This window comes from Dreissena polymorpha, chromosome 4 (genome assembly GCF_020536995.1).
Source record: "Dreissena polymorpha isolate Duluth1 chromosome 4, UMN_Dpol_1.0, whole genome shotgun sequence".
Taxonomy (NCBI): Eukaryota; Metazoa; Mollusca; class Bivalvia; order Myida; family Dreissenidae; genus Dreissena; species Dreissena polymorpha.
Window position 1 is genome coordinate 15,899,218 of NC_068358.1, and position 27,831 is coordinate 15,927,048.

The 27,831-nt window shown below is 36.1% G+C and overlaps 1 protein-coding gene across 3 annotated transcripts in view; it reads right to left on the bottom strand.

Annotated features, from left to right (window-relative positions):
• Positions 1–22,742: 22,742 nt before the first annotated feature.
• The window catches only part of LOC127877733 (uncharacterized), a 33,864-nt gene continuing 28,775 nt past the window's right edge, over positions 22,743–27,831 (bottom strand). For all 3 annotated transcript variants that reach the window (XM_052423913.1, XM_052423914.1, XM_052423915.1), the window contains exons 3-4: positions 26,336–26,534; positions 22,743–25,692 (exon numbers count right to left, since the gene is read on the bottom strand). In XM_052423913.1, the coding sequence (XP_052279873.1) occupies positions 24,904–25,692; positions 26,336–26,534 (988 nt within the window). In that variant the 3' untranslated portion in view covers positions 22,743–24,903. The remainder of the gene's footprint in view (positions 25,693–26,335; positions 26,535–27,831) is intronic.

Genomic DNA, 27,831 nt, shown 5'->3' on the forward strand with positions numbered 1-27,831 from the left:
ATATTCGACATAGCAAAAGATTTATGTTTCATCAAACATAACTATGTGCAAAATATTGGTGTACTGCGACCTAAACGATAGCAACACTTTTAGTCGGCAACATTACGACGATATGGTGGATAAGCGCATTCTATACATAGATGGTGACGTCACTACGTTATTGTTATTGAAATTTCCCAGCATACAAAGGTTTATGGAAGACCAGGCATAAAAGATTACCTCTATATCATTTACAAGAGCGATGACAGAAAAATGACAACCAGCATATTTAATAATATAATAAAGATTGTTATATTACAGATTAATACATTGTGTAAAGTATAAATACATTTTTGGCTCTAAGTTCTTTGGTAAAATTAAAAAAAAAATCTTTCAAATAAAGACAGCACAGTATTTATTATTAAGTTATTTTGTATGACGTACCATTTGGGTCAAAAGTCAATAAGACCAACTAGGTGAAAAGAGAAATGTACGTCGACGTACAATATGTACATCGACGTACAATATGTACGTCGACGTACATTATTTTGTACGTCGACGTACAAAATTGTACGTCGACGTACAATTTTTACCGACCCTTGAGTGTTAGCCAATCAGAAGACACATTACATCTGATCCGTTTGTTAAACATTCACTGCGGAATTGTAAACCAATGGCGGTCTTTATAATATAAATAGGTTCTGGAAAAACAACTGTTTGCTAATAATTATGGTCCAATAAACTAATGTCAGTCAAAGAGAACATGAGCAATTATTATATATATCGGGCTCCTTTACTTATCGGTAATTTCATAGTGGGTTTCAATTGAAATAATGCTATATTTAACGAAATTCCCCTTCGTCCAAAAATTCCCTATCCGAAATCATATACTCCAGTACTGTAAAGTCAGGTGTGTTATAGGGACCTTCTATCATGACGAACGTTGCATAATGATCATACTTTGTAATTATTTTATAATTGGTTTATTATTTCCTGCAAAGGCTATCACAACAATACATTATCAGAACAAAAAAGGTGTGCATATATTGGTTTTGACAAGTATCAGTATCAGCTAGATTTAATCGACAGTAATATATAACTGTACAGCTATATTTAGCTGCTAAATGATGTATACAAGATGCATGAATCAGTCTGCTAAATTAGCACACGCCCGATTACATGTAGCAAGTAAAATTACTGCCGGACACATAAAAAATCACTTTTGTCATCCTCTAGGCACGTAAATTACTGAGCCAATTGATAGTTAGTAAAAAGAATTGTATGCTTTTCTTTCTATTAGCATAATTATTTATCAATTATGTGAACGAACTTGCTGGAAGTTGTGAAACAATGAAATTATATTTGTTTACCAACATGCATATGCTTGCGCATGTCATCATTATTTTTCACTGATGCCTTTCAGTCACATTCGGTTGTTTTTGACGTTTTCTCTAGAAATTAATCGAGTTGATGCTGTTTGAATCAATTATTTCATTCCAGTACTACGCTTCCGTTTTCGTTAATGTCAACAAATGTAATATAGGCTATGCAGTTTCTAAGGTATGTTGATGGGGCTAAGCCTGGTAAAGCACTTCCAAGCAGGGACCTATACAAACAAATGTATAGGTCCCTGTTCCAAGAAATTGATTTGCTAAAAAGTTGCTATCTTCAATATTGCAAAAGGTATTGCAAAAATTAAACCAATGTTACAGTTTTCCTGAGAATTTTTGTCTTTTACCTTGACGGATGACCTAGATCTTTCACCACTCAAAATGTGCCAGTCCATGAGATACACGTGCATGCCGAATATCAAATTGCTATCTTCAATATTGCAACCCAAGGTTACAGTTTTCCACAGGCAGACAGGCCAAAAGCAATATATCCCGGATCATTTAATCCAGGGGCATAACAAGTATGTGCTTATAAAAATATGTTGAGCATGAGAAAATTCTTTAAGTTACTCAGGGACCTATACAAACAATGCATACTTAAGGCCTCATCAAAGTTTCAGCATAGTAACATAATTTTTGTTTTATTACATCATCGTAGTTAGTCTGGGTAAATTTGCTAAGCCTAACTTTTATTGCTATGATAATTTTTGGTCGCTGGTATGCAGCCTGACAGCATCGGGTCCTGCTGTTGATTACCTAGTCGGTTACTTCATGTCAGCAATTGGTGGATTTAAGACCAAAAGAGACTGTGAAAATTAGTGTTACTTTAGCTGATGAAATGTGGGCAAGGTTGTTCCCTGATCATCATGAAAATTTGTCCGAATGTTTATCTCAATGAAATGTAAGTCGAGTTTGAAAGTGGGTCATATTCTGTCTAAAAACTAGGTCACCATGTCAAATCATAGAAAAGGCCTGTTAACACTCTGGAGGTATCATTTTCTTTCTGATCTTCATGAAAATAGAACAGAATGTTCTTCTCAATGAAATCTTGGGAAAGTTTGAAAGTTGGCCTTGTGAGTTTACAAACTAGGTCACAAGGTCAAACCATAGAAAAAGTCTGTTAACACTCTAGAGGTCACATTTTCTTTCTGATCTTTATGAAAATTATTCAGAATTTTCATCGCTATGAATGTAAGGCCAAGTTAGAAAGTGGGTCATATGCAATTAAAAACAAGGTCAACAGGACAAATCACAGGAAAAAATAAGTTTTCACTCTAGGGGTCCCACTTTCTTCCTGATCTTTATGAAAATTGGTCAGAATGTTTTTCTCAATGAAATCTAGGTAGAGTTTGAAAGAATGTGATAGGTTATCAAAAACTAGGTCTCTATGTCAAATTATACAAAAAGTCTGTTGACCGTCTAGAAGGTCAACTCGGAACAATGAATTTCAGGTGAGCGATACAGGGTCCTCTTGTTTAGCTCACATGTCAAGCAGTGACAAGATGAGCTTTAAGGTATCCAGACAATCGCTCCCACAGACAATTGCTCCTATGCTAATTTTGACACGGCGGACGTTCGCTCCTATGCTGTTTTGTAAACCTGGACAGTTGCTCCTACATTATTTTTACCAACCCGGCAATTGGCCATACAATATTTTATTATCTTGACTACCCGGACAGTCACTCATACATTATTTTGACAACCTGGACAGTCGCTCCCACAGTATTTTAACGCCACGGCAATTGGTTCATACAATTAGATCCGAGTATTGGGCATCGAATTTGTCTTGGGCACTAGGATGCGTGGTGAATAATCATTATTGACTCGTACACATCCAGCTGTGTGTATAAATAAACATCAGTGTTTCTTTTCATTGTTATGTGTTTTGTTTTTCATATTTTATTGTGGACAAATGTATATAAATGTAAATATGGGGATCCAGACATAAGCCCCCCAGGACAAAACTCCCCGAATGAAAAAATGAACATTTAGACGATTGCCTCCCAGTAGAAATGACAGGTAGGATATAAGCCCCCCCAGTGCTTATAATGCATCTGGACATTTGCCCACTAGTGCTTATTTTAGAAGTGGACATTTGCCCCCCAGTGCTAATATCATGTTTTTTTCCATTAGACTAGTATATCTCTGTATTTGGATTCAGTATTATTTCATAGAAACTTGGATCATTATAATTTGAAATTAAAAAAGGTCCAGACACTCACTTTAATTGCCTAATCTTAGGTTAAACAAACATCTTAGAGAATTTTAATTGTTCTTTAATTAATAAATCAAAAGGATTATCAGCTTGTTAAAGGTGTGATATGTGGCTTTGATCATATACTTGTTAATGAAGGCACATTTAAAGGCAATTATTATGGAAATTATTAAGACAAATAAAGGGTCTGAGAAGGGTATGATGTGCATATCTCCTTTCTGTACATCAGTGTGCATATTGTCGCATACAAGTGTAGGGTTTCACACCGTATAAATAGATATTTTTCTGTGACTAATCGAAAAAGGTGGATCTTGAAAAAAGTGGTGGGGTATACATTTTATATCACTTTCATGTCGATCAGTCAATGCGTTTGGTCAATGAAAGTGCAATTTCATATCAAATGCTCTATAACTTCAGTCTCTAAATACAGTTAAAAAGTGAAAAAGTGACCAGTATGCAGGAGGTTACGTTTCATTTTCACAATTGTCTAGGAGTAGGACCTCTAAAGCCCCCGATACCACGAGGAACATCCCCTCCCGCACATACCCCCTTCGCCACTTCGTTGCTCAATACCAACCGTCGATGGCAAAAATTCGCATCCCCTTTTCAAAATCCTGGCTACGGGCCTGAACTTTAATTTAGGAAAGAATGTCCGTGATAGGAATTACATAGGAACAATTGTCCAGATTGTCAAAATAATGTAGGAGCAACTGTCCGATTGTCAAAATAATGTAGGAGGGAATGTCCATCATGTTAAAATAATGTTGGTGCTATTGTCCAGGTTGTCAAAAAATGTAGGAGCGATTGTCCGCGTTGTCAAATTAGCGAAGGATTTATTGTCCGTGGGAGCGATTGTCTGGGATTCGAGCTTTAAGGATCCTGCGGCTTTCATCGTCAACAATTTCTTTTAAACAACATCTCCTCATATATTACTGGGTGGATTTTGATAAAACTTTACCAGAATGGACCTTGGGTGGTTCTCTACAAAAATTATATAAATCATTCTAGCCTGTCATGCATAAGAAGTTAACAGCTGCAGCTAAAAATAGATTTTCATAGTAAAAACTTAAAAATCTTCTTGTCAGAACCTATAAGTCCCAGAGCTTAGATATTTGGTATGTAGCATTGGCTAGTGGTCCTCTACAAAAGTTATATAAATAATGCCCCTGGGGTCCAAAAAGGCCCCGGCCAGGGGTCACTGTTTCTCTTACAAAGACTTATATAGGATTTTTTTTTTAAACTATGCTTTTCAGTGAAAATTTTCACTTTAGGTATAATATTATATTCAAATGTTGCAAATTCATAATGATAATAACAGTAATGAATAATGTTTAAACAACCCATATTCACCTACAATTACTATAATTAGTATAATATAATCATATATGAGGAGCACAATGCTCAAGAATAAATAAATAAATAAATAGTGCTGAAGTGCTTATATGTAATGGTTAACATTAACTTCATGAGCTCAAGTTTATCGGTTAATAATTCATACATATAATTTAGACAGAAATTGTTTTTTTATTTATAAAGCATTTTGGTCCGAAATTACTGTTTGTTTTCAGTAACCTTGGATGCTTAAATTAAAATAGAAAGGAAGCTAAATCTTTTTGGAATATATTGGTATGAATGGGAACCTTTGAACATTTCATGTTTTTTTGTGTGATGATATGCATGGAATAAGGGGTAAAGGGTCAGAATTTGAAGGCACTAATTATCAATATAATAAGGGCAATATTAACAAATGTTCAAAAATGATTTTTCCATGTGTTGCTTTGATGCATATCTTATATACTGTTAATGCTTATATGCTTTTGAAGATTGTTTAATGTCACTTTGACCTGACCATGTATTAGCGCCTTTGAAATGTGCTAGATTCTAAGCAAAAAGGGTTTCCAAAAATGAAATGTTTTGATAACATGAGTTTGTGTTTTGTGTCAACACTTTCCTGTGTACTGCAACTTTCACACATGCAAAGGTCTTTTTTGGGTGTTGACAGATTCAATTTGGTCTTGGTATATTTTCAAAGGAACCCATTAAGTGGTGAATATATTATAAAAAGTCATTCTAGTGGTCCAAATTACCCACAAACTTTATTTCAATGGTTCTAATTGGCTGAAGTATTGCTTAAATTATTATGTGTGAATGGGAAAGGTCATTCAAACAGAAAACAAAAGTAAGTTTTGATTGTTAATATTTTTTGTTTTTATTTTGCGCATTACTAATTGCACAACTTTTTATGTCGAAGGAGATGCAACTTTAATTAAATATGTATATATTTTCTTTCATGATTTGTAGAATTGATATGAGACCAATTATAGTGATCGTAGCTATGAATTACATACTGTATTCATATCATACATACATATTATAAATTGTTGGGAAAGAATTTTATAGTAATCCAAAGATTCCTCACACAATGGGGATAGAACCTGTGACCTCCCCATCGCTTGGCAGACACAATATCCACTACACCAATGCGACCATCTTAAATGGAGTTGTTAAAAGGAACATATATCATGGACTGATCGAAAGCGGAGAACACGGTATCCTAAAAGCTCCCAATTTGAGCATTATAACGCTCAGGTGAGGACCAAAGAGTTTACCGGTATGTTATTGGTGCATGTGCAAAGCAAATAAACCTGTGATAATTCCTGCCGTGCGCAATGACCAGTACGGTAGTACCAAAGCTGCAATGATCACACAATTGATTGATTTAAATTCAATTTAAAACATGATTTAGTATTATTATCAAATCGGGACAGTTATAAGCAAGTTATCAATGCATCAAAAAATCTGTTTGTGCTCAAACAAAATGTTTATATACAGTCCACTCTCGTTATCTCGACATCGGATATCTCGATATTCTCGATATGTCGAAGTAGGCTCAATGTCCCAACGTTTTTTCTTCTTTATCTATATAAATAAACATCGCATATCTCGATTTTTGTTATGTCAAATAATTCGATGTGTCAATATAAAATTTTGTCCAGAGTCCCGATTATATATGTATTTACTGTGATTTGTCTCGAAGTGCGAATAACTGTCCCAGTGTCAGCAAAAGGGCAGAAATTTTTTCTTTGATACTTCACCATCCCGCTTCGCCCGGCTGCTCTCGATACTGTGCGGAAATTGATCCGTTGATTGCATCAATGATCACACGTGTGTAATGTCGTTAGCCATTAACACTTGAGTAAGGCCTGTCACTTTAACACCAATTTACTAATTTACATAATTTAATAAATGTTTAAAGCCTTCATCATAAGAAAATAATTTAAGAACTGTTAAAAGCCCTGTTTAATAATTGATTGATTCTTAGTTTTAATACTATCTTTTCTTGTAATTTGTATAGCATATATATGTTCTGAACATAATAACGGCAGTATGCTACATATGTGTTTGTATGCATAAATTTGAACTTTATGTAAAGAAATAATTAATAACATGGAAACATTTTCATCAAATCCTGAAGCTTTGCAATTATAAAACAACAATAAAACACCATAAGTACAGAGGAATGTATACAAGTCAGTGATAAACTGATATGTACGCTGGCTGGGAAAATCTTTTGTTTACCTGTTTCAATTCACTGGCGGTATCTTGTCGATACAGTGTATACGGAACCAGTTCCTTCTTTCTTATTCGAACCGAATAAGAAACTAGGTTATCATTAAGTAAAACTTAGAAAATATATAGCAATTAATATTTTTAATTTATAACCTGAATATAAAAATGTATTTCATTTGTATGAAGTACTATTGGGTTCAATGCAATTTACTTTTTAGCTCGACTTTTCGAAGAAAAATGAGAGCCATACTACTCGCCCCGGCGTCGGCGTCGCCGTAAATGAAAGTTTTTTATTAAGTCAAATTACTTTAACACTATCAAAGATAGTTAACTCAAACTTGGAATACTTCTTTATTGCAACAAGACAATTGTGTATGTCAAGTTGCATAACTCTGTCAGCATTATTTTTACAGTTATGCACCTTTTTATACTTACAAAATTGAAAACTTGGTTAGGTTTCGTGTTTAGGTCTATTTTATTCCTAAAGTATCAAAGCTATTGCTTTCATACTTGCAACACTTACTGACTATTATAAGGGGACTGCGCAGGCAAAGTTATGTAACTCTTACTGGCATTTTGACCGAATTATGGCCCCATTTATACTTAGAAAATTGAAGATTTGGTAAAGTTTTGTGTTTTGGTCCATTTTATTCCTTAAGTATCATATCATAGCTATTGATTTCAGACTTGGAACACTCGCTAAATATCATAAGGGGACTGTACAGGACAAGTCGCATAACTCTGGTTGGCATTTTGACGGAATTATGGCCCTTTTTTAACTTTAACTTTGAATATTTTGTTAAATTTGTGTTGGATGCACATTACTTCTAAAGTATCAAGGCTATTGCTTTCAAACTTCAAATACTTTCTTACTATGCCGAGAGTACTGTGTCTGGCAAGTTGAATTTGACTTTGACCTTTGAATGACCTTGAATCTCAAGGTCAAATAAGTACATTTTGCTTAAATTGCCATACCTTCTTTATTTAGGATCAGATTTGATTAAAACTTTGACAAAAAATCACTTACCTGACATACCACAATGGACTCCACCAAAACCATCCCCCACCCCCACCCCAGAATTCCCCCCCCCCCCCCAAAAAAAAATAAAATATTCAATATTTCGTATCTCATGGAGCTGCATATTTTGAGTGGTGAAAGGTCAAAGTCAAGGTCATCCTTCAAAATCAAGGTCAACGGTCAATTTTCGCAATATTGAAGATAGCAACTTGATATTTAGCATGCATGTGCATCTCAGGGAGCTGCATGTTTTTAGTGGTGAAATGTCAAGGTCAATGTCATCCTTCAAGGTCAAAGGTCAATGTCAAAAGTCAAATTTTGCAATATTTAAGATAGCAACTCGATATTTGGCATGCATGTATATCTCATGGAGCTGCACATTTTTAGTGGTGAAAGGTCAAGGTCATCTTTCAAGGTCAAATGTCAAATTTTGCAATACTGAAGATAGCAACTTCATATTTGGAATAAATGCGTATCTCATGGAGCTGCACATTTTTAGTGGTGAAAGGTCAAGGTCATCATTCAAGGCCAAAGGTCAAATATATGGCTTCAAAGCGGCGCAGTAGGAGGCATCCACCCCCCCCCCCCCCACACAAACAGATTTGTTTTTAAACATGGTACAAAAAAAAACACAAATTTTTATTATTTTATTTTTGAAAGACCGTCCAACCATCCCACCCAAGCTATGGCTATCAAACTTGAAATGTAATCTTATTTGTTTGTTTTATGTCTTTACAAATGTTCAATAGATTGTGGGAAATATACATGAACTCAGAATCGCCTATAATGTCCCACGTCTTTAAAACATTAGCGATCATAATGTTTCAATTATGGTCCACTTCCAGTTAGAATATGACTATATTACCTTGACCTTATTGAATATGAACAATTTCCCCATGATAGCTTACGTTATACTGTCAAACACTCGAAAAGTCGAGCGCGCTGTCTTCTGACAGCTCTTGTTAAGTAAAAACTGACCAGTTTCTTCTTCGATTTGAATAAGGAATGAGAGCAACGAGGAAATAATTAATTATTGTTTTTAGAAATGTACTGCAATAGATATATTTGATTCTTAACCTGCATTAACAACAATGTTTATGGATGAATCGGACGTTTTTTGTTAATTTTAATTTATGTTTTTTAAAAGAAAACGCCAGTTCCTCATTCGATTTGAATAAGGAATAAGTAACTGGTTGATTTTACCTTATTCAGCCACAACACTATTACTCACATTATAGAAATAAAATGTATAACCTGATCGTAATCAAACTTGTTTTGAATGTTTGCTGTAATTGATACCCATGCTGAGTTCGAACCTGGGTCACGTGCGTTTAAAAACATGGTCACGCGGTTTAATTCACCAACTCAGAAAACTCTTGTTATCAATCTAAGAGCTACATGTATGAATCAATTTTTATGAAACTTAGAATGTAGACAATACTAATGATGAGTTTGAAACTTAATCACTTGCGACTACAAACTAGGTCACCAGGTAAAATTTTAAAAATATCTTACCCCTTGAGGGACAACATTTATGACCCAAGCTTGATGAAACTTAGAAAGAATGTAATCTTGAATATATCTAGGCCAAGTTTAAATCTGGGTCTGATACGTCTAAACACTAAGTTCTTGACCAAACCTGAACAAAAACCTGTAAACACTTTCAGGCCACATTCATGACCACGTCTTAATGAAATTTGGCGGAGTTTTTATCTTTACAGGCCATGTTTGAATCTGGATCAAGTTTGGTAAAAAATTTCAACTATTTAAGAGGTATTTAACTTAATGGAATCGAATTACTGAAATAAGACAATAATATTTTTTAAACATTAACCCATTTGTGCCTAGCGTCTAGAAAAAAAATGCCTTTGCAAACAGCGTAGACCCTGATGAAACGCCGCATGATGCGGCGTCTCATCAGGGTCTGCGCTGTTTGCATAAAGGAATTTCTGTAAGAGAAAATCTAAATATATAAATAAACTAGATATAAGTATACTAGATATCCCTAATTTTGGGAATAAATTGATCCAATTAAGAAGCATGGGAGAGTCCACTTGGCATAAATGGGTTAAACATTAAATGGCAACACCGTAACAGTATTCATATTAAGTTTTGAGTTTGAGTTGTGTCCCTTGCTGATGGCCGCACGTGAAAATTGCGCTCTCGAAAAATCTCAATAAATTTAAAAAATGGCTATCGATACTGTGCTTTACAGGATGCGAATTGGATTATGTGTGATGCCTAAAAAGACAAGAAGCAGCGTGTGTTCATTGTGTATGGGTAAAAGGAGTATTCGTGTCTGTTTGCGTCTAGCTATTTTCCTGTCTATGTTGACGTTACTGGGTCGGGATGTGGAGACGAATCCTGGACCGCCACGTTCACAAAAACAACGGACTCTATCGTTCGCTGAAACAGTAGCAAGGCCTACGGAGACGACCGCAACGCCCGCGATTGCATGGGACGCTCAGTTAAACACTAACCGATCTAACCAGGACAATGAGGTAATGTGTTTTCTCAGAGAAATGACAGCCGAAGTGCGCTCGGAATTATCTACGATAAACTCAGAAGTTGATGACATAAGTAACACAGTAAATATGTTAAAATCAGAAAATGAATCGCTCAAAAAAGAAAATCAAGAAATGAAGAAGCAAATGCATAGCCTTTGTTCGAAAGTTGACAGTTTAGAGGGTCATTCACGACGGAATAATCTGCGTTTTCTCGGGATATCGGGTACAAGCGGGGAGAAGTGGGAGGATACGGAACAGAAGGTACGACATTTCATCAAAAACACATTTGGGTTGCCCGATTTTGAGCACGTCGAAATAGAAAGAGCGCACAAAGTGGGTAATACAAATTCTGAAAACCCCCAGATTGTCGCAAAGTTTTCTTTCTCGCTACAAAGACCGTGAGACCATACTAAAAAAATCAAGGAAAGTTTTGGACAGGCATTCACAATTTTCCGTGCCCGAGGATTTTACTGAGCGAGTTCAACTACACAGGCGTGAACTGGGAAAGCGATTAGTTCAAGCGCGAAATCAAGGACAAAACGCTTCACTGCGTTTTGACAAGCTATTTATTGATAGCGAGGTGTTCCAGTATTGACATTGTACTGTTTTCATAATGTGTTGTTGACAATGTACATTGTACAAGTCAAAATAAACTGTCTGCCTGTCTGTCTGTTATTGCCAAACTATATGCATTTTCTGCTCAAGTTTGTTGCAGTTGATTGTATTTGATTTTAGGAATGGTTAACTGTCATTTAATAGTTGTATTTATAATTAATCTAATATGCATTTTGTTTTTGAAATACATAGAATCCAAATATTTATCTCACATCAAATTTGTTAAGAACATTCTCCGAAATTAAAATAACAATTATGCCAATCACATTTCCTTGACATGCTATTTTATTGAAATAATTGCTATGTTTATATGGCTATGTACTGATTGTATTCGCCAATAAAATTGTCTGTCTGTCTGTCTGTCTGTCTGCCTGCCTGCCTGCCTGCCTGCCTGCCTGCCTGCCTGCCTGCCTGCCTGCCTGCCTGCCTGCCTGCCTGCCTGCCTGCCTGCCTGCCTGCCTGCCTGCCTGCCTGCCTGCCTGCCTGCATGCATGCCTGCCTGCCTGCATGCCTGCCTGCCTGCCTGCCTGCCTGCCTGCCTGCCTGCCTGCCTGCCTGCCTGCCTGCCTGCCTGCCTGCCTGCCTGCCTGCCTGCCTGCCTGTCTGTCTGGTGTTCCGGAAAAATTATGAGAATTGGAAATACCCGCGGAAGACAACATACACACATGAACAATAGCCAGCGGAATGTGGTGAGAGGGGATTACCGCGATGGCAATGAGGAGGATCGGTCCGATGGCGAAAGCGAAGCTGGGGCAACAGGCGGGGTGGAATAGGATCGATGTCAAGGCCCAACAGAAAACATTACCATTATAACATGGAATGTGTGTGGTCTTAGGTAACTTGTACATAACTGTGACTTTGTAAATTATTTATTTTCATTTGACATCATAGGTCTATTAGAGACATGGGGTGAGAAAAACAATGAATTTTGTGATTTATTAGCAAATTATACATGTTTTGACTCTGTGAGAATTAAAGCAACTAATGCATATCGTAAAAGTGTAAAAAAACGAGCTGTTAAAAGTTGGCTTTATTTCACAAATATGTCATAGCTATCAAGATTGTATTGTTCTGTTTATCAAAAGTTCTATTTATAGCTCTTTAAAGATATCATATTATATTTAGCTATAAGATCGTATAAAGGGTGCATGTGTTCAAAACTCAATATCTCAAAAACTATTATAGATAGAAACCTTAATTTTTTTATTTGACTTATGCTTGCATTCATCTTTAACAAAATGACAAAAAAAACGAAAATGTGATTTATCCTCGTTTGTACTGATTTCTGTAGCTTATGACACATATAGCCTATGTATCACCAGAAGGTTCACCAATTTATGAAAGAATGAATGAGATTAATGGTATCACTATTATTGACTCCCAATATTTCTTCTTTAAGAGTACTTTATGCTGATGCATGTATATACCAAGCAGGAGAGTTAAACGCACGCACAAAAAAAAATATTAGATTATATACCTGATGATAATGTGGATAACATTTTTAACATAGAGGTTGATTATATCACGGATCCTTTTGATCGTACATGTAATAATAAAGACTGAACGATATAACAATTTTGTGAAAACACTCGTTGAACTTTGTTGTACGCAAGGTATGCATATTTTAAATGGGCGTAGCAACGATGAATTTTCAGGAAATTTTACATGTCTTACATATAAGGGCGCTAGTGTTGTTGATTACCATGTTGTATCCACTGAGCTATTTTCTCATATTACTTATTTTTGCGTGGAGATGAGGGACGAGTCTGATCATATGCCTATTAGCTCTAAAATAGTTTTAGGCAAAAAGAAAATCATTCGTGCTAACTTCGTCAATCAATATTACTTAAATAACGGTATCGAACACTATACAAAAATAGAAAAGTATAAATGGAAAGGCCGCACAAGCAAGATTTCCTCAGAATATTTGAAAAAAACAGTTTTAACATTCAACATTCGCAAATAGTGGAAGCAATCGCGTGCACGGATATTGACGAAGCGATCGATAAAATATTAAAATTATTCAAATACGCTGCATCCGATATGAAGGTTAATTATAAAACAAACTATCTTAATGAAAAGGACACTTCAGTAAATCAACCGTGGTGGGATAGTGAATGCAACACGGCTAAACAAACGAAGTACGCAGCATTAAGAAGATTCCGAATAAGTAATGAAATATCGGACTATCAATACTATATATCACTCCGTAGAGGGTTTAAAAATATGTGCTCTGCCAAAAAACAAGCGTATCAAACGACGAAATGGAACGAATTGGTTTTATCGCGTACTAAACCAGAGTTGTTCTGGAAAATAATAAAAGGTAGTAATAAGAAGAACAACAAAGTTTCTTGTAATATAGCATGGTACGATTATTTAAAAAGCCTTCTTTGGAAAGACAATCAACCAAGTCTAAATGATATAAACCTAGAGGTTAACGAAACTGAAGAGGATCAAGATCAAATTTTAAACACAGAAATCACTAACGCAGAAATAATAAAGAGTATTTCAAAACTCAAAGATGGAAAATCGCAAGGATCCGATGACCTTGGGGCGGAATTTTATAAAAGTACGATGCATCTGATAACACCTTTATTTCGCGATTTATTTAATAAGATTCTTAATACAGGATTTTTCCCAAATACTTGCGGGTTAGTATAATTGTGCCGGTATATAAGTCAGGCGCTACAGATGACCCCTCAAATTATAGAGGTATATCTTTAATTAATGTATTGTATAAAATATTCTCCAATATCGTATACAACAGACTATGCAAATGGGCAGATTTAAACAATAAAATAGCAGAATCACTAGCCGGTTTTCCCAAGGGATATTCAACCATTGATAATTTATTTACTCTTCAATGGTTCAAAAATATACGTGCAAACCTGGTGGTAGATTTTATGTGCTTTACGTCGTTTTTCAAAAAGCATTTGATAGTTTGATTATTCATTAACTATTAACAACTATGTGTAAAAATGGTGTTAGAGGGAATCTTTTTCAAGTATTAAAATCCATGTATTCAAATCTACGCGGATGTTTACGGATAAATGATTAAAATGTCACGCAAAACTTCAATTGTAACATCGGTACTAGGCAAGGGGACGTAGCCAGTACATTATTTTTTAATTTATACATGAACGAGTTGTCTACCTTTCTAGAATCTAAAGGTCATGGGGGTATTTTTATCACCGAAGACATTTCCGATATAATTTGCATTCTTTTTGCCGATGACGTTTCGAGCTGCGCTGATACTGCGATCGAGCTACAATCACAATTAAACTCTATATCGGAATTTTGTGAAAATACTGGTATGACAATTAACCAACAAAAGACGGAAATCATTGTTTTTAGAAACGGAGGTCCGCTAAGACCGTACGAACATTGGGTCATTAAAAATAATCCCGTAAAAGTCACATCTGTATATAAATTCATGGGTTTTCTTTTCACACCCAAATTGTCATGGAGAAAAGCGAAAGAAAAACTTGCAGCTTAAGCCCGAAAATCTATTTTTGCTATTAAATCATACCAAAGAAACTTTTGATATTTTTCATACATTGAATATTTTAAATTGTTTGATTCAATGTTAAAACCTATACTTACATATGGCTCTGAGATTTATGGAATAGAATTCTCAGACATTCTCGAAAACGTACAAATCGAGAATTGTAAATATTTTCTTGGTGTAAATAAATCTGTAAATGATAGCATTGTACTAGGAGAATGTGGTAGATTACCTCTGTGTAGATTGATTAGTATGACATATGATCGATATCCTAGAAATTGTTATATTATGTTAAACGACAAGACGAAATCGGAAGAACTAATTGGGTGACATCTGTAAAAATATTTTGTACCGATATGGATTTGGTTGTGTTTGGATTAGTCAAGAGATAGGAAACGTGGAATTATTCTTAATGTCATTTAAACAAAGATTGATTGATTGTAATTCACAGAACTGGATTGAAACTATAGGAAACTCATCAAGATGTGATACAAACAATTCAAATCTATGCTAAACCTAGAAAAATATTTGTTTATCGACATACCATTTTATGTTTGAAAGTCAGTTGCTAGATTCCGCTGATCAAGCCATAAATTAGCAATTGAAACTGGTCGGCATTTAGGAATTTTAAGAGAACACCTAATATGTACATATTGTTCCGTCTATTTTAATAATGTATGTATTGAAGATGAGTTTCATGTATTTTTAAATGTCCCAGATTCAACCAAGAAAGGCAAATGTTTATCTTTTCATGGTACAATGGTGAACACAATTTCTTAAATTTTTGCAATCTTATGCAAATTTCTGATGAAAGTAAATTAAAAAGCATAGCCTTTTTTGTAACTGAAATAATGAAAAAGAAAGATGTAGAACAAAATTGATGTTCAAACTTGATTTAATCACAACTCAAAAATAATAATATGTTGTTACTAATATATGCTGTATTTTGGGCCGATGGCCTTAATTTACGAAATAAACTTTTGTCTTTTTGTCTTTGTCTTAAGGACTCTCGATCGGACACAGCGGAGTCAACTTATAATGATACAGGCACGTTCTATCGTAGTATCAGACACATCTACCGTAGTATCAGACACATCTTCCGTAGTATCAGACACATCTATCGTAGTATCAGACACATCTACCGTAGTATCAGACACTTCTACCGTAGTATCAGACACATCTACCGTAGTATCAGACACATCTTCCGTAGTATCAGACATATCTATCGTAGTATCAGACACATCTACCGTAGTATCAGACACATCTACCGTAGTATCAGACACATCTACCGTAGTATCAGACACATCTACCGTAGTATCAGACACATCTACCGTAGTATCAAACACATCTACCGTAGTATCAGACACATCTACCGTAGTATCAGACACATCTACCGTAGTATCAGACACTTCTACCGTAGTATCAGACACATCTACCGTAGTATCAGACACTTCTACCGTAGTATCAGACACATCTACCGTAGTATCAGACACATCTATTATTCTGACACAGATATCAAACCAACGTTTCGAATGAATCCGTTTTACAGATACAGAAACACGAGGCGAATTGTTATTTCGTCAACAAGTTCTCTTGAAAGCAGATCAGCTACACACGAAGCCACTGTGAAATATAATCGTTCCGGCATCATTAATTGGAAGAATTATTACAATATGGTTACCGTAATTTGGACATGTCAGTCCAGGCAACAGATACGTTAATTTTTATAACGTTATTCTGAATACCAAATCAGCAACAAAAATACATTTTAGCCAACACACTGATTTCGGTTTATTAACCAATATATACACGTTGTGATGTGTTGAAACCGTGAAGCCAATAAAACATTTACACTAGTATTTCCCTTTCATTTATCGATATTATTGATATTACTTATCATAACACTACATCAGACGGCAAATATGACGACGGCAATCATGCTGACGCCGGCTACAATCACATTACCGCGATAGCTGAAAATTTTGCCGATCACTTCCTAGATTAAATTAACAAAATTCGAGATGCCCTTGCAAGTTTCGAAAAATTCACACCCGATCACAAGGAAGTACCGTGTTTCGGTATGTTCGAGGAGCTAACCCAAGATGAAGTGAAAAAGATCATCAATCATCTTCAAACAAAATCATGCGAACTAGATGCATTGCCAACAAGAGTACTAAAATCTTTTTTAAACGAGTTACTACCGTTCGTGACAAAATTGGTTATTCTCTCTCTGAGTCAAGGAGTTTTTCCTTCAAAATTTAAACAGGCAATAGTAAGACCATTTCTTAAGAAAATTGGACTAGACCTGAGTTATGCCAACTATAGACCAGTGAGCAACTTATCATTTCTATCGAAAGTGATTGAAAAGGCTGCTCTGTTTAGACTCAATATACACGTAAATGAAAACAATCTCCTTCCAAAAAATCAGTCAGTCTACAGACAATACCATTCTTGTGAATCTGCTTTACTTATACAGTCGATCATGACATTCTACTAGACGTGTTGCAAAAACAATACGGTGCATGTGGCACGGCACTAAACTGGATAGACTCATATCTTCGTCCAAGACGCTGTCGCATGAGAGTTTATTCAGCTTTATCGGCGGCACGTTCTTTGGAGTGTAGTGTCCCCCAGGGTAGTTGTCTTGGTCCATGGCTCTACCTGACGTACGCTGGAACACTGTTTGATGTCGTTCCTCCCTCCATCACAGTCTACGGTTTTGCAGACGACCACACCGCAAACAAGCGATTCAAACCTACATCTTCTTCTGTTAAAAACTGCCATTCAAGAACTTGAAAGTTGTGCACTCGTTATTAACAACTGGATGAACGAGAATAAACTAAAAATGAACGCATCAATCTATAAAAAAAAGATATTGCTGGTGACACGGTTAAAGCAGAAAAATGCATACGGTATTTGGGTGCATATTTAGACGAAACACTAAATTTTAAAGAACACATCAAAATTAAGTGCCATACAGCCATGTACAACTACCTTAAAATCAAAAACATAAGGAAATACTTAACAAAAGAAGCAACAGAAATACTCGTTTTGTCTTTGGTAATATCCCATCTGGATTATTGCAATCTCATCTTGTATGGAACAGCTCAATGCGAAATAAACAAAATGCAACGTATCCAAAACATGTGTACCAAATTGGTACTCGGCCAACAGAAATATGACAGTTCAAAAGATGCCTTGTATGCACTACACTGGCTACCAGTAAAGGCTAGGATAACATTCAAAATACTGAACTTCATGTATAATTGTTCTGTTGGTAACGCGCCAAAATACCTTACAGAACTTTTAAAAGAAAAAGTACAAGCACGTAACCTACGATCTACCGTCTCGTATGACGGATGTTATGATGTGAAACGCACAAAGAGAAAAACTTTCATGGACAGGAGTTTCGGAGTTGTTGGTCCGAAACTGTGGAAAGACCTTCCATCAAGCATCCGGACTTCCGCATAAATAAACATTTTCAAACAGAATTTGAAAACATTTCTCTTCAGAGACTTTTACAACCTATTTTAATTTGAATACCTGTGATTTAAAAAAATAATCGAGACTCAGTTGTACGGGCTTATTTGTCACTAGAACTCTTAGGACTAAGCAATTAAAGAATTGTGCGGGCTTCTATGCTCGAAAAGGACATTTATTGTACAAGTTACTGGTAACCGAGAATCATTAGGGCTTCTTTGCTCAATGATTGAATTACATCAACCAGCTGTCTTTTGGTCATGCTTAGGCCTTCTAGTTGTGTCTTATAGTCACACTGTAATTTTAACCTTCAAGGTGTGTCTTGTAGTCACACTTGGTCAGTCTATGTGTGACTTGTAGTCACGATAGTTCAAATAAGGTTAAAACCCAAAAGAAGTGTCCTTAAGTATGACAGGTGACCGGTAGCTGTGGGATCCGACAGCCAGAGTGCAGAAATATCCTTTTACGTATCCTTTTTGTAAATGAAAAACAGTGTCTTTATGTTGCCAAATATTTGCTTATATTATCATTATAATTATTGTCTTAACTCTAGTTATATCAATTTATTACATAATATTTTACTTTTACTGTGTTTTAATAGTGTAGCCGGTATTGTTTTATTGCTTAAGTTCCTTACAGCATTATTATTTATATCACACATTTTAAGATCATTAATCCTTTAATTAATGCTGCATAATATAATCAATACCTCTTATTGTTTATCAATTTTATGTACACATATATGTTTTGTACAACGCCATTGAATATGATTATATAAATAGGCGTTTCATCAAATTAGCAAGTTTCAAGTTATTACCGGCTACAATCACATTACCGGCAACATGAAAGATAGATAGATAGATAGATGGATGGATGGATGGATGGATGGATGGATGGATGGATGGATGGATGGATGGATGGATGGATGGATGGATGGATGGATGGATGGGATGGGATGGGATGGGATGGGATGGGATGGGATGGGATGGGATGGGATGGGATGGGATGGGATGGGATGGGATGGGATGGGATGGGATGGGATGGGATGGGATGGGATGGGATGGGATAGATGGATGGATGGATGGATGGATGGATGGATGGATGGATGGATGGATGGATGGATGGATGGATGGATGGATGGATGGATGGATGGATGGATGGATGGATGGATGGATGGATGGATGGATGGATGGATGGATGGATGGATGGATGGATGGATGGATGGATGGATGGATGGATTGGATGGATGGATGGATGGATGGATGGATGGATAGATACATAGATACATAGATACATAGATAGAGATGAACAATTACACAATACTGTTATAAAAGGCAGAACGTACACCTAATGCTTCTTTTATAAATGAAGATAATTTGATAAGTTCAGTTCTATTCACACTTTTCAATAACTGTATATATTTAAACGCTGATGGTCGTATACGATATTTCTTATTTATATACTTTTTTCTTAAATCGGAAAGCAATGACATATACATACAAAGTTGTATTCGTCTTTTATATCAAATGTGTTGTTATTTAAACAGTACAAGCAATATCTTTCATTTCAAGGTTTATTAATGTGTCTCCCAGTCTGGATTAGTAAAGGATTGGCACATTCTCAATCTACAAAAATAATATCTTAGGCTTCTAGGGACTTCATTTAAATATGTTTCATATTCTAAGGTAACTTTGAACTGCCTATACATATCGTTGTTTAAAGTTATCTATTACCCTGTTTTTAAAGGTACATAAACATGAATTTACATCTAAAAAATGCACATTATCAAACAAGAAAGTAAGTCCGTTTTCGTTAAGCATATTTTAATATTGTGTACCCAATTTCGGTTACCATCGTCACAATCGGCTACAGCCTGGGAATAGATACGCTTTAAGATAATATTATCAGTCGAAATAATCTTGAGCCAATAATTTAAAATGCGAACGCAGCGATTTATAAACATAGGGTATCTACCCAGTTCTCCATAAACTGCGGCAGTGCATGTATTTGTGGGGAAATTTAGTAAACGCTTACAAAACTTTAAGTGAATCCTTTCAATTTCTTTACTTTTTGTGTAGCCCCATATCTCTGACCCATAACTTAAAATAGAACCAACGAATGCGTCAAATAGTTGACATTTTTGGTTTTAGGTCATAAATTTTACATTTGTGTAATAAAAGGTTCATCGCTTTAAGGGCCTTTCCGGCTAGATGCTCTTGATTTAGATTAAAGTTTCCTGTATATTTAAATACCAGCCCAAGGTAATTGAAGTTATCTACGGATTCTATTGGTATGCCATTATATGTCCATTTTTCGGAGCGCAATAGTCCACCTCTTTTACGAAAAACCATAATCTTTGTTTTGTCTGTGTTTACTTGTAACCCCCAAGTTTTGCTATACTCGTATAAATTATCCAATTGAGTCTGAATGTCCCTCGGTGATTTACCAACAATAACCATGTCATCGGTAAAAAGTAGAAGTATAAGTAAAATATCGTCAATTTGTATGCCAAATTCTATGTCATTTTGTAGAAACAACTCTAGGTCCTCAACAAATATAGAAAATAACAGAGGTGACATTACCTTACCTTGACGAAGCCCTACTGCATATGAAAAGAAATCAGAATATGAGGAACAATGTTTTACGCACGATTTTACTTTACTATACATATCCCGTACAATTCTAAGAATTTTACCGGAATTTCCGGATTTGTACAATTTAAGCCACAGGCCGTTTCTATAAATAGAATCGAAGCATGTCATCATATCGACGAAAATAACATACAAGCGCTCGTTCTTATACAAGTAATGTTGAATTAAAGACATGAGAATAAACGCCGCATCAATAGTAGATCGCCCTTTCTGAAATCCGAATTGTGCGTCCGAAATAACGTTATTGTCATTACAGACTTTCTCGATACGCTTATTTAATATTGTTGTAAATATTTTGGATAAACAACTTACTAGAGTAATGCCTCGAAAGTTATTGACGTCATTTATTGACCCTTTTTTATGAATTGGTAAAATTATTCCCTCAGTCCATGCATCTGGAAAAGCACCTGAATTGAGAATTGCGTTAAACATGTCACACATGAGCCGATAAAATATCAATACTTTCCAGAAAATATTCGTTTAACAAAGTGTCTTTGCCACATGATTTACTGCCTTTCAAATTTTATACGGCATTCATAACTTCGTCAATGCTGATCTCTCTCTATCAAGTTCTGGATATACATCATTAGGCAAATTAAAATCATTATAAACATTAAAAGCTTGAGACTCCTCATTGCTACTGTTGAACATGTCAGTACTCATATTTTCGAAATACTTGAGGAAATCATCCAAAGAAATATCTTATGAATTCTTACATGATTTTGATTTAAAATGTTTCCAAAAAACCTTAGGTCTGCACCTTTTCATCTGCTCAAGTTCACGCATTTTATTTTTGTAGTATATACGCTTTTTTGGAAACAATATTTTTTATACTCTTTTCGTTTACAAAAAAATTATTCTACAAGCATCCGTCTTATGTTTGTTAAATGATTTCAGGGCTTCTAAATAGCAAACACGCGCTTCTTTGCATTCGCTATCAAACCACTTATTTTCCTCATGTTTATTTACATTAAAATTTACGTCATTTTTAAAATAACCGGTTTTACAAAAAAGTGGATCGGCTACACTCCGTATAGTATTAGTAAAATCATTAATCATGTTATTAACAGATTCTCTGCTTTCGCAGTTAATATTATTTACTATGGAATTAAATTTTGTCAGATTACCAATAGTACCTGACCGAAATTGATCCCTAAAATTATCGTTCCATTTACATCTATTTTGTTTATGACTAGTGTTTACAAGCCAATTATGACTGCAGCTTAATGTAAAGAGTATGATCGCTCCATTCATTAAAATCTCCAACAAAAAAGCATGGAACTTGTGAAAAATTACTATCAACGGTTATTAAATAATCAATAACTGAGCACCCGTTGTTGGACAAAAAGGTATACTGATTTGAATTTCCGAGCCGTATACGTAAACCGGTAGCTTTGCACAGATCTAGCAACTTAATCCCATGATTGTTATGCCTATGATCCAATGAGGCCCTGCTCAAAGTGATGTCAGGACTGTAATCAATATCATCAATACATACATTATAACAATCATGTAAAATAAAATCACTTCTTTGTCCAACACGGCTATTGAAATCTCCACATATATAAATGGCTCCTTTACTTTCATAATCCGATATATCTTTTTCTAAAATTTGAAACAAATCTACATTTAAGAAAATATAAACTGGCGAACTCTCGCACCAAATATAAACTCCGCGTATAAATAGGTGTTGCTCAATGTTAAAATAATCATGATCTAATCTTATCTAAACTATAGAATCATAATGATTTCTAATAATTTCAATACCACCTTCTAAATAATCTCTGTATATTAATAACAAACCACCACTATTACGTTTGGCATTTTTGTTCTGGAATTGTCTTGAAAAATTATGTACAACGTATCCATTTAGCTCTACATCAGAGTCCGATTTACACCATGATTCGTACAAAAAGCAAATGTCATATTTAGTCAACGTCTTAACAAAGTCCTCACTCTCCTTCTTAGCCTGCGTCAAACCTTGAATGTTCCACTATAGCACAGACAGATCATCTCCCGCGAACTCCTACTGCTGCACCGGATGCTCATCAATAAACAGCGTGTCCTACGCCAACCAAGCGCGTTTGGTTGGAGACCGAATAAGGGCTTATAGCCCCCCCCCCCCCCCCCCCCACACACACACACACTCGCGGTGGTGTGAATGGCATACAACATAACGGCAGTTTTAATTAGCGGATTAGTTATTTTTTTGTGGCTTACAGTACATCGGTCACCTGCTCAAAGACCTTAGGACCTTTTACACAGTTATGACAGCGTGCGACGCATTTCTGAATCGAAATCATACATCCGCTGTTTGTTAACGGTCTTTTGTGTATGGGGCTTGGATGTCTCATAAATCATGCACGGATAAAAACTATTTTACAACTTAAAAGGTTATGTAGTGATCACTATGTTTATATGTTTGATTCAACAAATAAGCAACACGTTTAGTAAATAAGTAAATTTTAAGTATTTGGCGGTCACCCGGAGCTACTATATTCGCTTAATTAAGGCTGTAACATACATGTATCTACATGCACAAAATACAAATTTTAATTATTTGTTTACAGACAAAACCTAAGTACCTAATAGTTCATCGTATTTTGCATAAGCAGTCACACTGTTTCAGTAAAATATGTGACTTAACTGCAGCAAAATATCATTTAAAGGTCAACCCTCCGCATACAAATAAACACAAGAACATTTTGTCATTGATGAAAGTATTAAAACTATACACTTAAATAATGATGACAGTAATATAACAGTGAACCTGAATAAACAAAAATCAAATACGAAATCTGGCAGACAGAAAACTAAGTACAACATAATATAAATATGTGCTAAACTGTGTAGGAACACAGAGGTTTACGATCTGAACAAAGAAACGAGTAAAAGACAAAATAAATAAAATAGCACGTAAAATTACTAAGAGGTAAACTATAACAAACTATCACAAATACGGAAAAGGGGCAATGTACAATGTTTGGCACTTTCTTGAATATCACACGACGGTCTTTCTACAATTTGTGTACGAAAGGTCAAGGTCGCAATATTTGCACCCACTGCACACGTTAAAGCGACTGGCAACATGTATGTCTGAACGAAATCCACACCGAATGCACAAATGTACCCTAACCTCTTTCGTTCTAATATTAATTGAGCCTCGTTTTGGGGAAATGGTCTTGATGCATGTTCGTCTGTCTGTCCGCACAGGCTTATCAATGACGACACTTTCCATATTTCGAAGAATATTACATTTAAAGTAAGTCTCTTCTAAAAGATAATTCAGTTTGTGCGGAAAGTGTCGCGGGGCGACATTTCGAACATGCATTTAGCCCAGTTTTCACAGAACGAAACTTAATTGATTGTGATGTGCCCAATACACACAAAAACATGCAATCGCAGTGTAATGCTTATGGCAATTCTAAACATTGTATTTTTTCAATGTTGAAAGAAAAAATATGCACATATACAAACATTCAAATAAGTATTTAACTTACACAAATTGTTGCAATTTGTTTGACGTTTGGATTAAATTGAAGCCATGGTATTTCAATTGCGGATTACACAGGCTAATCTGGGACGGTGCGGATTACACAGGCTGTTCTGGGACGGTGCGGATTACACAGGCTAATTTGGGACGGCACTTGACGCTAATGCATAAACCCCATTTTTCCAGAACGCGGCTCGTTTAAAGAGCTCGTTTCGGCGTTTGTGGCTGTAAGAATCTCTTATCTCACTTATTATGTTTTGATAGTAATTAAATAGTTTGGCGGGTACACAAAAAAGGAAATCTACATCTCTAAAGTGATTGATTTGAAACCAATTCAGCAAAAAATAAATACGAATTTGAAAGATTTTATAAAATATTTTAACGAGTTGCATAACTGGATTTTAAGAATGTTTTCTAGTTACAAACTCTGAAACTTTCCTTTATCACGATACTCCCGTCATTCTTCTCTTCACAAATGTTCAACAAATACCCGCTTGATGCGCCATTTTCACCTTAACGTCATGACTGTACTTAACGAACGGTTTCATGTCGTCTGTGAGGGTCACAGATCGGTTGTAAGGAAGTTTGGGCCGCGCCTGGATACCTTCCCTGTGTCCATCCGCGTGTAGGGGCGGTAGTTTCGCCTCGTTCAGGTGATAAGGGTCAGGACTATTTGTCGTGAGCCTGTTACTGCTTAGCGAGTACTGCGTTTGAGTCCTTAGTAACGGGGACAGTGAATTCGGTGGATTAAACTTCCCACCGCTAACGGACAACTTCGGTTTCTGCTTGGATTTATGTTCGACGTACAATTTGTGGGCGACTGAGCCCTTTTTGATGCGCTCCCTGTTGTACTGTAGATCGCGCTCCCGCTCTTTGGCGTTAGGGTCCGGGTAGGATTTTGGCCGCACCGCGAGACTTCCGGTGTTCTCCTGACCTTCGAGCCACACTAGGTCCTCTTTGAGACTATCATTGAATCGCGTGAGGACCGACTGTTTGTCCAGGAACACCACTGGGCGCTGCGACGAGCGTCTACTTCCCAAAGAGCTCTTGTTCGTCTGCCTGGATTCGCTGCGGCTTTCCAGAGGCCGGCCTTCCTTTTCCGAAAATGTCAGCGGTAGACGCTGGCGCTTTATAGACGACGTCGACAGCGTGAGAGTCTCGCTTGTACGCGGGATTGACGTTTTTGCGCGCAGGTCCTCCGTGTCCACTTTGAGAGGGTGGATGTTGATTGGTTCAAAGTAAATGTTGCCATGGTAACCTCTCCACGCCTGAAAACCGACCAATAAATAGTTACACAAAAGACACAACGTAGCATTATGACATAGTATCCGAGTTATAATAACACAATGCAAACAAAATCAAACATTAAGGTATACATGTTCATATTTCAGTACATTTCTGATATTATACCAACACACATTTTTATATCTGTTTACAACCTATAATCCAAATATAGTCGAACTTTGTATGTTACATCAAAACTAAACGAACACGTTCAGTTTTAAAAGAATATGTTATATGCATAATGCACAGTGTTAACGATGAAAAAAAGGAATTCCAAAACGATTTATGTTTCGGACAAACCGACATTATATCAGGAGAAGACCCAGACCCAACGACCCTTATATTTTAGGGGTAATCATGTTCATAGAAATCTGAATTTCTTAGATGTGTTTTTAAGAAAGTAACCTTGATTAACACGATCCAACAGCTAGGACGCTAATTGCCGTATTACACGTCTATAAAGAGAGATTTCTTGATATTGCCACGAACAAATAGTGTTATAAGTTAAGTGTGCTTAATAAATTCCGCTATATTAACTAGAAATACGAATTTAATTGAAATCAAAGTTTCCCGGAAACACATACTTTTTTCGCGGTTTGGGGACAGGGGGAGGGGGTTTGATAGTACCTTGAGAGGTTCCATGGGGACTGGTTTGTCCTGTGTTACGTAAAAGTATTTCGGGGGCTGACCGCCGATGAGCAGCTTCTCGTCGTCGCTCCCGCCTGCCGCCCCTGCTTGCCGGACGCTCGCACAGCGCGCCGACAAGAGCGACATTGCTCGCCGGAACATCGCCTCCCTCGACTCCAGCGCCAGACGGGACGCATTTCTGAAAATAGTATAATACAAAGGGGGGCATTCTTTAATCTATCTTTTACATTGCCTTTCGCAACTACGTTTTTCACGTGTGAACCTATTGAATCTTTATAAACTGTAATTTTTTTAATTCTCCATCTTACTATTCACATTCAGTGACTATGTGATAAGCAGACGATTTATTCCGCCTATCTTGCAGGAGAGTCCGGAGAAAGCCGATGTATCACGATTGTGTCCGATATTCAATATGATTCGGAGTTATATGAGTCACGTTGTGGTGAAACTTGGCTGCATGCATATGCTTAAAGTGTCGTCTCAGATAAGCCTGTTCAGGTCGCTATCTGCCTAAAATGAATTTTCGTTCAGAGAAGTATTTTTTCAAACGAAAAAATCCATAAAGGCCGAAAGTGTTGGCCCTGATAAGCCAGTTTGGAATGCACAGGCTCATATAGGACAACATTTTACGCATATGCATTAAGCCAAATTTTCCCAGAACGAGGCTCACACGTTTCGAAAGGTGAAGACAATTGCCCCAACAGTGGGATTTGTTCATACTTAAAAAAATGTTCTAATAAACAAATATATCCCCGTTCATCCGACTGACTAATGATGTCCCATCAACCATCAACATGTGTGGAAAAAAAAAGATTGGTGAAAAATGTGAACTAAAATAGCAATGTTTAACTCATAGTGTTTTCATATGCAAAACAGTAAAATCCAGATAACCAGAGAATAGCTCTCTTAAGTCTAAGTCCGTCTTAGATCAAGGTCAAGGTCGATGCGAAGCTGTGTTATTTGTGCAGATAGAGTGGTTGTAATAGCACCTATGTAGAAATCTATAGTTTTTATGAAATAACCCTGTAAATAGTCCATTTGAATTATTGATTCCACAATAAGGTAACGACCAAAGTTACATAGAATGAACTAGATTGATAGGGTTTAAGTTTTTTAAGAGATTAAGAAAGCGGTGTTGGTGCGAAACGAAAAGCTAAAATCTACTAAATCTGATAAGGGCGATGGCGCCCCACACAGTATTGTAGAAGCGATTTTAACCCATTTATGCCTAGCGTCTATGGAAAAGGCCTTGGCAAACAGCGTAGACCCAGATGAGACGCCGCATGATGCGGCGTCTCATCAAGGTCTGCGCTGTTTCCTTCAAGGAATTTCTGTAAGAAATATTCCAAATATAGAAATAAATATACTAGACATCCCTAATTTTGGAAATAAATTGATCCAATTTAGAAGGATGGGAGAGTCCACTAGGCATAAATGGGTTAAGTCAAACACTACATAACGTGATATTCGTACAA